The sequence below is a fragment of the Lissotriton vulgaris genome, unplaced genomic scaffold, assembly GCF_964263255.1.
Source record: "Lissotriton vulgaris unplaced genomic scaffold, aLisVul1.2 SCAFFOLD_4134, whole genome shotgun sequence".
In the NCBI taxonomy this organism is placed as follows: Eukaryota; Metazoa; Chordata; class Amphibia; order Caudata; family Salamandridae; genus Lissotriton; species Lissotriton vulgaris.
The window spans coordinates 160,588-173,179 of NW_028247047.1; the positions used below are offsets into that span (position 1 = coordinate 160,588).

The window sequence follows — 12,592 nt, forward strand, 5'->3', positions numbered from 1 at the left end:
CAGCTCACGGAGGGCCACTTCTACCAGTTGCATCAGGGAGTATATATAGGCTCTTCTGGCCAAAGGAGCTATTGAGAGGGTGCCAACATCAGAAGTAGGTTGTGGTTGCTATTCCCACTAGTTTCTGGTGCCAAAGAAAGATGGAGACCTGTGCCTTATACTAGACCTACGCCCTCTCAACTAATTCGTGAAAAAGGAGAAATTAAAAATGCTCTTGTTGGCTCAGGTCCTGTCTGTCCTGGATCCTGGAGACTTGATGGTAGCACTTTGGATGCATATTTCCATACAACCATCCTTCGGGGCCACAGGCATTACTTGTGATTCACAGCTTACCAAGAGCACTTACAGTTCGCTGTGCTCCCCTTTGGCTTTCCCAGTGCCCCTCAGGTGTTCATGAAGGTGATGGCGGTGGTAGCAGCCTCTCTGTGGCAGTCAGGGCTTCCAGTCTTCCCCTACCTCAATGACTGACTGTTGAAAATGGGATTATCCCAGGCAGTTATTACCCACCTCCAGGCTACGGCAGACCATCTGCATTTACTGGGGTTCACTATAGATGGCCCAATGTCACACCTGACTCCCTTTCAGATGCTCTCTTTCATCTGAGCCATTTTGAACAGTGCAGTTCCGAGTCTGCTACCGGAGTGGCGAGACAAGCATATTCAGGCTATTATTCGAATGTTTCAGCCTCTACCCTGAATTCGGTGAGATTGAATCTGAGGCAGCTGGGTCTCATGGTCTCCTGCATCCTGTTGGCATATATGGGCTCTGTACTGGGACCTAAAATTCCTGTGGGGGCAGCATCAGCAAAATCTCTCTGAAATGGTTCAGATTTAAGGGAACTGCAAAAAACCTGCAGTGGTTGCTGATGAACTGCGATTGGGTGAGCAGCAGACTGATCTTCCTTTCCCACCCAGATTTAACAGTGGTGAAAGAGCATCCCTTCTGGGTTGGGATGGCCATCTGGGAGATGTGGAGATCAGAGGACTCTGGTCTCCGGCAAGTCTTAGCTTCACATAAAGCATGACGACCTGCATTGAATGCCTTCTTCACCTCAATCAAGGGGAGGTTATGTTATGTTAATAAAACGTATTGAGCACACGAATACGTGAAGGTGTCTTGGCGCTTAGACAGTAGTGAGCCCTAGAGGAACCAGCTAGTTCTGAAAACGCCATATCTTTTCTGAAAGTGGTAAGAGAGCCGGCATTTCATATAGCAAATAGTAACTTATTCCATAATTTTGCTGTGCCGTACAAGATACTACGACCTCCCCAGAATAAGGTTCGGATCCTGGGAACCATCAAGAGTCTTGTATCAGAAGAGCGCAGTTGTCTGGCTGGGTGATACCAGGAGAAATGCTTCTTGAGAAACATTGGTCCGGAGTCGTTTAAGGCCTGGTAAGCAAGACATGGCGCTTTGAACGTAATACGCTGTGCCACCGGGAGCCACCGACTCTCATTTAGGGACATTTAGAAGAAGTCTTGCAGATGTGCTTTGAATCATCTGGAGTTTTCTTAGGTATTGCTTCTGCATATTAGGGTAAAGTCCATTGCAGTAGTCTAGCTTTGACTGCACAAGTGTAGTCACTACCGCCTTTTGAATTCGTCAGGAATGTAAGGTAGAACTTTCTTCAATGTTTTAATCAGAAAATGGGAGGTAGATACAATGGCATTGGTCTGGTGAGATAAGGTGAGATTATTATCGATCGGCACTCCTACGTTTTTTGCCTTCTGGACTGGTTTCGGCGGTTCTCCCATATCTGCCGGCCACCAAAGGTCGTCCCATCTGGATTGCAAATTCCCAAAGATTACCACTTCGGTTTTCCCTGAATTGAGCCTAAGACAGTGGTTTCCTCTGCATCTATTTATTTCTACCATGCAGCTTTGGAAATGCATTGATGGGGAGGCTTGATTTTTGTACACTGCCACCACCATCTGGATGTCATCGGCATATGAAGTAAGGCTAAAGCCAAAGTCTTCGATCAACGGTGAAAGTTCTGAAACATAAATGTTAAAAAGTGCAGGGCTAAGCGACGGAACCTGTGGGACCCCGCATGGGAGGACGTAAGGTGTTGATTTGGATTGGCCTAGTGCCACCGTTTGTCTCCTATCCTTTAGAAAAGAAGACAGCAGGGCTAGTGTCAGGCCCTTGAACCCTAGTGTTTCCAACCGCGCTAGCAGTAGGTTATGATCCACAGTATCATAGGCATCAGGGAGATCAAGGAGGATGAGGGCGCCAGTGCCCCCATTATCCATCACCTGCCTGATCTCTTCAGTGGCTTTAATTAGTGGTGTTTCTGTACTGTGTTGTGGTCAAAAGCCAAATTGGGAGGGATCAAGTAAGTCATTTTCTTGTATGAACTGGGATAGCTGCTTGTTCATAATTTTCTCCCTATTTTTGCCAGGAGTGGCAATCTAGATATCGGGGGATAGTTATTGGGGTCAGAGTCGTCTAGATTGTTGTTTTTTAAGAGGCAGTATTGACACGTCCTTCCACATGGACGGAAAGGTGCCGGAAATGAACACATTGATAAAGATTTCTGTAAGCAAAGGGCTCACCTCCTTGGCTATCTCTCTAAAAAAGCGGGAGGACAAGGATCTAGAGGGTACCAGATTTAGTTTCATTGATATGTTTTTCCACTCATTCTGTGTTAACCAGAGAGAAGCTGTGAAAAGTCTTTTCACTGGGATCAGCGCATGGGCGTATGTCAATAGGAACCGGAGTGGGAGTACTTTCAAAAGAATCATAGATATTTTTGACTTTATTTCTAAAAGCGTAAGCAATTACCTCACAAAAACTGTCGTTGTTCTTAGTGCATTTTTTTCTTTGGCAGAGAGGATAGCTTCTCTACTAGCCTGTACAGTTCTTTGGAGGAGTTCTTCACTTTTTCAATCTGCCTCGTAAAACATGCCCTTTTTTCTGCAATCAGCAGAGTTTTGTATTGAATTAACACTGCTTTATAAATGCCTTTGTCGGATGTATGCTTCTCTACTACCCCGAAAAGTTCTTTGGAGGAGTTCTTCGCTTTTTCAATGTGACTCGTAAAACAGGCTCCTTTTTTTCTGCGACCAGCCGTTTTTGTATTGATTTAACACCGCTTTATAAGTGCCTTTGTCTGATGTATCATATTTTGTTCTCCAGCTTCTTTCTAGTCTCCAACATTTTTGTTTTTACTGTCGTAAGGCCTCAGTAAACCAAGGGGCTGAAGGTAAGTTGCAGTTCCCTGAAAAATTTCTGGTGGGTACTGTGGCCCCAATTGTTTCATTAAGCTAGTCCATATATTCACTAACTGCTAAGTCTAGGGACATATTTAACGGAGGTCGTGTCCTATCCAGTTGAATGCGAAGCATGGCTTTATCAGCCATGTTCCAGGCCTTGTATGTTAATGGGTGAGAATCAGCTACTCCTCCTTTAGGGATAGTGTACTTGAATGTGACTAAAGAGTGGTCTGTCCATGTGAGAGGGTGAACGTCATTTATTTTTAGTCCGGATACTGATGTAAAAATGCCATCCAGCGTGTGTCCTGCCTCATGAGTGGGTTTGTGCACCAGTTGAGATAAGCCTAGTGTCCCTAGGGTCTCTAGCAGATAACTGGTGTCTTTATCCCCCTATCTTCCAGATAAACATTAAAATCGCCCAGAATGGTGAACTCATTGGTGGAAAGGATGGGTTCCATGAGCACATCTAGGTTGTTGGTAAACGTACTTCTGGTGCCTGGGGTACGCTAGAGAAGTATGCCCCTAAAGGTTTTTTTTTGCATTAGCTGCTAAGGTGAAATGGAGTGCTTCACAGTAAGGTGTAGGAGCTGGTGAGAAGGTGGCTTCAAACTTTTTCCTGTAGATTACAGCCACTCCCCCTCCCCTCTTTTTTGGCCTGTCTACCCTAAATGATAGGAAACCCTGAGGATCTGGTACCACAAAATCCGGGTCTGAGGCAGCATCAGGCCAGGTTTCCGTGAGTAACAGGACATCTAGCTTATATGGTGATATGGCGTCTGCTACCTTATATTTATGTTTGCCAATGAATCTGATGTTAATGAGGCCGCAGCAGGCTTTTATTTGGTCTGGGGATTGTAACAACTTTGTCTCATAGTTGTTTCTGGGAATTTGAAGCGCCTTATCCATCTTTTGTGGTGAGAGCGTGAAGCCACAGGCACAGTTTTGTTTTTCATCTGCTTGATTTTTAATCAGATCAAAAGTACAACAGCTCCTCAAACTCAAGAAGTTCCTTTCCTGTGTACCTTACTGGATTGATAGGTAATGAACCAGCTTTTCTGGCCCATTGGTTGGTTCAGGTGTTCACAAACCACACCACTGCAATGTGGTATTCCAACAAACAGAGCGGGTGATGTTGTGAACCTTCTGTCATGAGGCTCTGTGACTGGAAATTTGTGAAACGTCAGGACATTTTCCTGGTCATACAATACCTGGCGGGCTCTCTGAGCGAAAGGCTGGACTAACTGGGCCATCGATGCCAGGCGGATCACGAATGGCTTCTCCAGCCAGAGGTGGTACAAGGTGTCTTCTGCAGCTGGGGAGAACATAGGTTAGATCTTTTCGCCACCGCCGAGAACGTGTAATGTCAGCACTTTTGTGCTATGGATTTTCCAAGGCAGCTCTCGCTTGGAGATGCCTTTTGTCTCAAGTCTGTCTCAGGACTGCTGTACGCCTTCCTGTCAATATCACTCCTGCCTCGAGTTCTGAAGAAGATCAGGACAGACTGAGCCAAGTCATCTTTGTGACTACATATTGGGCATGAAGAGTATGGTATCCTGAACTCCTGAGCATGAGCATCGTTCCTTCTGTCAGGCTGCTCCTCCGGGAGGATCTTCTGTCACAGCTACACAGGGCAGGGTTCTACACTCGAACCTGCTCACTCTCTGCCTTTACAACGTTAAGGATGCCTGGCCTCCACCTTGGGGGTGCCCAGGAGTGGACGCCTCACAGGGAAAGCCAGGATGGGTTCCACAGCGGTATTCGTACAAGCGCCTTGAGACCCTTGCGGGTGAGTAGTGCGCTATACAAGTATCAATTTTATGCGTGGAGACTGAGCGGCTGCAGTTGACAGTTTTTGATCTTCCCTCGAAAGTGTGAAATTATACTGGAAGCCCGGTGTCCTCAACAAAGACTATATACACCTGCCATCAGGACAAGCTTGTGGCTTAGTGTGCTGAAAAGCATGTTGATCCTCTTTCTGCACCTTTGTCCGAGGTAATGCTGTTCGTTCTATCTTGAGCCCGGCAAAGCTTTGCCCTTTTGGCTTCTTCAACATGTTTCACCTAATCCCTTCTTTATGCCCCAATGGGACCTTAACTTGGTTCTAATTTTTTGTATGTTATGACCTTTGAGCCCATGCACAGTTGCGCTCTGACGTTTGTTGCCTAGTGGGAAGACTATCTGTTCAACCCATTTCAGGCCACGTTTTCTGTTGTACTGTTCTTTCTTTTAACACTAGACTTTAATGTCTTACTGTGGGCATTGTTGAAGGATATTCATCATCCCTTTCAGCCTTTTTGAACATTTTGCCTGAACACTTTTTGATTTTTAAGTCACCTGTGGTGATGAGTTTCCTGAAATGGCCTTCATGTTTCCTCCTGTGCCCTGTATTGTGCCACATTGGGTTCTTAACTTAGTACTCCTATTTTTTTATTCTCACTCATTTTGAACTTGTGCACAGCTGTTCTCTGAGGCTGTTGACCATAAGGGCGTTTTTTCTCATTACAGCTACTTCTGTGTGCCCTGTCCATGAACTGCAAGCACTGTCAGTGTAGCCTCCTTAGACCACCTATATTGGTGCTACAGACTTCCATTTCCTTTCGGCTGAAGGTGGGACAACCTTCTATGTGGTTCAATTCATAATTCTTTTAACTTTCTTCTCTCTTACACAACCCTCTAATAAGGAGCAGAGTCTTCATAGGTTAAATCCTGAGAGGGCCCTTAGCTTTTCTTTGAATGGATTAAGGAGTATCTTGTAAATTACCATTTTTTTTGTTTTTGCTAGGACTAAGAAAGGAAGGGCAATTCAGAAGCAGACTTTGTCCAGATGGTGGGTCCTGTGCATAAAAATGTGTTATGCCGTGGTAAAAAGTAGCCCTCTGGGGTCTTTCAGGTAAATTCTACCAGAGCTAAGTCTGCCGCTGTGTCATTGGTGAGGGGTGTTCCGGCATTGGACATCTGACAGACTGCTACACAGACGTCCATTCACACATTCACCAGGTTCTCCCACACTGACAAGAGACACCATGCTCCTGCTCCTGTTAGTTTCTGCACTCAGACCACCAACACTTCGACGGATGTACCCGCCAGTCTTTTCCTTTAAACTATGAACCTTTAATGATACTCCTTGGTTTTTGTACCCGCTTAACGCCGGGTTGGAATTATCACTGGCAATCCAAACTCGTTATATTGACACTTCCGACAGCCCTGAAGAGTCAACGAGCTATCGGCTCGCTTGACGAAACACGTGTCGGCTGGTTACGTTGTTTTTGTTTTGAAATCATCCCTCCAGAATAGGAGGGTCTAAATACATCCATAAAAAAGAGAAAATTCTACATGTGTCTACCTTGTCTCATTACTATAACTGACGCTTGATAATTTTCGAATACTTGAAAAGAACCTGCATGATTAACCCATTATAAATGTGTGCACAAGATTTGTATTTTATTCAATTGGCTGGACCCTTGTCCAACCTATACAGAGTTTTTTTTGGGTCTCCTCTGACCTTGTTGCACCGTTCTTATTTTGTTACCTTTACCTGGAATAACCGCCACCAGCATAGGCGCCACCTTTTCTTGTACACTCCAAAACCCTCAACCGAATTCTCAGCACTATAAATTCTGAGAGGGCCCTTAGCTTTTCTTTGAATGGATTAAGGAGTATCTTGTAAATTACCATTCTTTTTTTGTTTTTGCTAGGACTAAGAAAGGAAGGGCAATTCAGAAGCAGACTTTGTCCAGATGGTGGGTCCTGTGCTTAAAAATGTGTTATGCCATGGTAAAAAGTAGCCCTCTGGGTTCTTTCAGGTAAATTCTACCAGAGCTAAGTCTTCCGCTGTGTCATTGGTGAGGGGTGTTCCGGCATTGGACATCGGCCAGACTGCTACACAGACGTCCATTCACACATTGAACAGGGATAACTGTCTGGGTTCTAAGTCTGGGAGCTCCTGTGATACAAAGTAGGCTGAGATGTGTATTTTTAAATATAGTTTGGCAAACATGATTCTTGGGTGTGACATGGTTTTTAAACTGTTTTTAGAGTAAGGTGGCATTTTTAAACCCTCTGTTGGTTTCCCTCATATTGCTAAAATGTCTGACCTTGGCTGCCAAAGCAAACATTTTAGGTCCTCTCAGTCAATGGGATTCTTTTTGGCTCGTGAAGCTCTGTGTTATTTATTTCTTGAATTTTCTCAAAATTTACTGAACAAATTGATGGCAAGCTAAAAAAGAAAAACTCTTTAAATGTTACCAAACACTCTTCCTATCAAGTTTGGTCAAATTCTGTACAGCAATCTTTACTGTAGCAGACAATTAACATTTCTATGGGGCATTGTTTGTCAAGTGACGCTGAACTGTATCAAAGGTCATTATCAAGGACTGTAATTTACAAGTGAGAGGTGGGAGAGGTATTGTACTGTTGTGTCTATGTGTATGTATGGAACTTCTTGAAATCTATTATTTTGACTGTAATATTATAGAACCAGTGGTTACTTATTTGCCCTTGTATGAAAAGATTGAACCCTTATTATGTATTTTTCTTTTTTAGCTTGCCAGGAAAATTAATGATGTTGAAACCAGCTGGGCACTAGGGGCTACCTTTCACTATATTGATTCAATCAACAGACTTCATTACTGAAAATCATAACGCATTCAGAGAAGTGCTCTACAATTGTAGAACGCAGAAGACTGCACTTTCATGACTGGGCGATCAGACTGCTCTGTGAGGGTGTTTCTTAAACAATGCTGTGATTTATCTGGTTCACGAGAAGAAAGCATCGCCACTGTGGAAAGGATGCAATATGACTGTGCCAAACGTGCTTTGAAACTGCCCTGTGAAAGGGAATGAAAAGGACATTCGGCAGTTGAACTTTTACTACAGTAAAGCCAAGACATTTTTGAGTACTTGTGTTTGACTAAGCGTTCACTCAGTTTGCAAGTCACTTAGGAGGTCTAAAGAAAGTGTGACTGGTTACTGGAAGCTCTTCATTTTGCACTTAAAGGACTTGTGGCCATATTTAATTGTTCGATGAGCGAGGCTGTAGAACTCCAAACTGTGAACAACTATGACTGCGAAGCCTATGCTTCGATACAAATGTTATCCACCTAATTTCTGTTACAAACAAAAGCACTTCTCAACTGTCCCTCTATGTATTTCATGCTCTCACTTGAACGTCCACGAAGGACTTGTGAGTTTGCAGAATTACGCGCTTGAAGTTAAAGCATAGTGAATGTTTGCACAAAGTCATTGCCACTGTGTGGCCAAAAACTGTGGCGTACAGCCTACTACAACAATGAATGGGATGGTAGCGTAAATAGTCCTTGAAAGCATCATGATTTGTACTGTTAGGAAGGCATGTAGTCCCACTTTAGAGGAAGAATATACAAGACTAATGAATACACTTTATTTGTAAATGTAAGTTTTTCTTTAAAAAAAAGTTATAATCTGAAAATACACCATTTTAAGAATATTCTGTTTGCGCTCTGTGGTCCAAAGCAACATCAAGAGAGTTGATTAAGACAGAAATCTACACCACCTGGCTGTGTCTTCTCGCCAACAAAAACAATGGTGCTGCAATGAAGGAAAGTGGTATTTTTGCAATTGTTATGTTCAGTCACTTAAATGTCAGATATCAGGATGTGTGATCATTGTACATCGATCTCCAAGTTTTCATTTCTTTTACCTCCACTGTTCTTTACCATGTTCATAGCATCCTACTATTTTCAGTATATCAAAACTTTGTGTTCATCTGTTTAGGGGTGGAGATACTGACTATCAGAGAGTTGCCATAGATTAGAAGCCCAGAAAACAAGAGTCTTGGAATGCATTGTGAATGTCTTTCTATGTACAGTGGGTTGTTATTGCAGAGTGGGGGTTGGGCAATTCCCTGTCAGAATTAGAAAATAGTGATTGAAGTTTGGAGCCAACAAACCAGAGATGGTTTTTTAAGACTTGACATTTAGGGTTTTTTTTTCTTCCTTGATCACTTTAGAAAATTTCTGTTTTGCAAGTTAAATTTTTTTTGATTCAACTTGGTCCTGATGAAACGCCAAGGATTATTTCCGGACCAACAGGGCGTGAAACATGTCAACCCCATGACCGTTAATACCTTTCAGACTGTTTGAACCAAACTACACTTCCTCATTAGTGGAAGGTCTGTTTTTATTATACCTGGTGTACCCAGGAATAAAAAGCACCAGCCCAACATACCGCACTCATCACTACAGCGTTTTACAAAAGAAATCTCTGCTAAAGTGCCATCTTGCGGGACCTATGGGGATTGCAGCCCCACCTCCATTAGGAGCAAAAATGCCCAATGATGAATCATGACAACTTCACAGGCCACTCTTAAAAATTGAGGAACTTTCCCTCATTACGCATATCCATCCTGAGACCCATTCTTTTACAAAAAACATTTTTCCTCTCTCTTATCCCTCCTCCATTTAGCCCGTAGCCCAATAGGCTGAATTCCCCTTTAGGAACAGTTACCCTTGAGTGTTTTAGATATATGTTCTTAGGAGCATGGGTACTGGACTTCTCTTTTTCTGTTCTGTGTCCCTATCTCTGTGAGTAGTGTAATTGATACGGCAGCTAGCCGTGGGACACTGTATCTCTAGTTCTCTTTTTCAACTTCAGTCTCGCTGACCCTACGCCTTAATACAAAACCCTTGTCTACCTATACACTCACTATCATTTCTGACTGCATGCTATCACTGACGGGCCTCCACTATACCTCCGCTTTTTCCTTTGCACTCATTTTATTTCTCACACTTCAATATGACGGACAATCTTGGTCACAGCTTCGAGGACGATACTGTAGCTGAGGATCCTGAGAGCACTTTCATTACTGACTATAGAAGGTAATTCAGCCTCTGGTAGTAAAACAGAGGATTGGAAAGCCCTAGCAGCCCTAGGAAAACAGCAGGTCAAGACACCCCTCCATGGCTCTATCATGAGGGAATACCTGAGGGCTAATATCGCCCCGAATGGTCTGTTAGTGACCCTCACACCTAGGATTGTCCTGGAAGATATCGCATTTCGGCGAGAGTGGTCCAAGATTGCCTGGAAATGCACACAGACTGGCTAGTCCTTATTATTAATACAGCAAAACGCCTTTCTGATGCCCTTTTGATCCAGATTACTGGCTGAGAATGCTCTCAAGACAGGCATCAGTATTTCAGCGTTCAAAACATGTCTAGCTGAAATCAATGAAGAAATGAATGAGCATAAGTATTTCACAGAAAAAAAAATAATGAACTCCAAAAGAGTTCATTATTTGACAGAAAATGTGTACTCCTGTACTAAGGAGAATTTCCAGGTACCTGCAGGTGATACCGCCTCTGATGAAGGGTCCACCACTTTTTCAAGAAAATATAGCTCATTTAGTAGCCACTCAAACAATTATAGCTGGGGTAGCTCAAGCAGACAGAAAGGCAACTCACACCCCACCACCACCACTTTTTCCTAACTTCCCCACCCAACCTTATCAGGCCAACTTATACACCGGCCCATGGATGGGATCACCACTGATGTGGCACCCCATGCTACAGGTTAAATGACAACAGTTTCCTATGTATCAGTTTCTGAACCCCCTTATTTTAACAGAGGGAGGGGCAGAAAAAGAGGCAGAAGAGGACAGAACAAGAATGTACATTGGCAGGAACCAGAGGCACAGATGCTGTTGAGGAGTTAAACAAAGGCGACAAAACACTCATCTTGAATTTATCCTCACGCCAACTGAATAGTGGAGAGAACAAAGTACTGGAAAAGGGAGTTAGCTTTGTCCCCACCTCTTAGGAGGATCCCTTCCGCCTTACCCTTGAATTACAACAGTTTTTTCCAGAAAATAAGACAATGTGCCTTCTTCCAGTACAAACCCCCTCCCCTTACGGAGGATACAGGATTACGCAACCGGTCTAGATTCACTCCACTATCTTCAACCATGCCCATGGAAATACTCACTTTTGAAAAAGCGGTTTTGACGGAAGAGGAGAACACTACGATCCGCCCCCCTTTTAATCTATTGAATTATGTAACAGAACTGATAAAAGGGATCACGGATGATCAGACCATTGTTATAAAACCGGCAGACAAAGGCCGGCCATTTTCCTCCAGGACCTCACCACCTATGACAACGCATGCCTACGCCAACTCTCGGATACCCATTACTTTTACCCCATAGATATTGATCCTATGGAGCGGTTATCCACCAAAATTAAAATACTCGCTTCTGAAGCAGAAATCGAACGTTGTATCACAAAGAAATAAGCCAGTTTTCTGTACAGTATCCAACCTAGAATCCCCGATTCCTACACCCTCCCGAAGATCCATAAGGTTGGGACCCCGCCACTAGGCCGACTGATAGTCTTGGTCATCGACTCGCTTTTTGAGCCTTTTAGCAAATTCTGTGACCATTTCCTTAGACCTATTGTTATGAAGACTCCAACCTACCTGAAAGATACCACAGAAGTGTTGAACCTCATACATAAATGTATGGAGCCAGAAGGAATCGATCTCTTAGTGACCTTGGACGTCGAAGCCTTATATACCAACATCCCCCCAGGGTGCAATCCTGGAAGTTCTGGAGACCATTCTTACCACAGAGATCCCATGGAAATCAAATACACCAACCAGCTTCTTCGTGGAATGTGCCAACCTGGCCCTTAAGGAGAATTTCATCGAATTTGAAGGAAAAGTTTACCACCAAGTGCAGGGCGCTTCTATGGGAAGCACTTTTGCTCCTAGTCTGGCATGCCTATATATGTCGGCTTTTAAGAGGAAGCAGATCCTCAGTGATGGCAATCTGTACGGAGGGAATATCCTCACCTGGCGCCGGTATATCAACGACATCCTCATCTCTGGCTAGGGGGTCATGACATCTGCACAGAATTTTACAACTGGGTGAACACGCTGAATCCTTTTTTTAAATTTACCAGCACAATCTCAGATCAATCTATACCCCTCCTGGATTTACTAATTTCAATACACGGAGGCAGGATATTTACTACTAACTACAAAAAAAACACTGACAGGAATAGCTTATTACTCTATGAGAGCCACCATCCAAAGACTCTACGTGATAACCTACCAGTTGGCCAATTCCTCCACCTCTGGAGGAATTGCAACCTCGTGAAAGAATATGAACTGCAGGCCTCTACCCTCAAATCCAACCTTTTGGACCACCACTACCCTCAGAGTCATACAACAGGCATACAAAGGAGCCAAAAATAACCACATAGATAGCCTGCTGGAAAATAAAGACAGACCACACATGGACAAGCTCACATGTGTGACAGCCTCACACCTGCATCCAATAGGATACAAAAAATCATTAAAAAACTTTGGACATCCTGAACATAGAGACCTTTGTTGCTGGCACCCCC

The 12,592-nt window shown here is 43.7% G+C and overlaps 1 protein-coding gene across 1 annotated transcript in view; it reads left to right on the forward strand.

The window, feature by feature from the left end:
* The window catches only part of LOC147665646 (ectonucleoside triphosphate diphosphohydrolase 6-like), a 169,901-nt gene extending 159,427 nt beyond the window's left edge, over positions 1–10,474 (forward strand). The window contains exon 10 of the mRNA XM_086949616.1: positions 7,758–10,474. Coding sequence (XP_086805742.1) covers positions 7,758–7,847 — 90 coding nt within the window. The 3' untranslated portion in view covers positions 7,848–10,474. The remainder of the gene's footprint in view (positions 1–7,757) is intronic.
* The last annotated feature ends 2,118 nt before the right edge of the window (positions 10,475–12,592 follow it).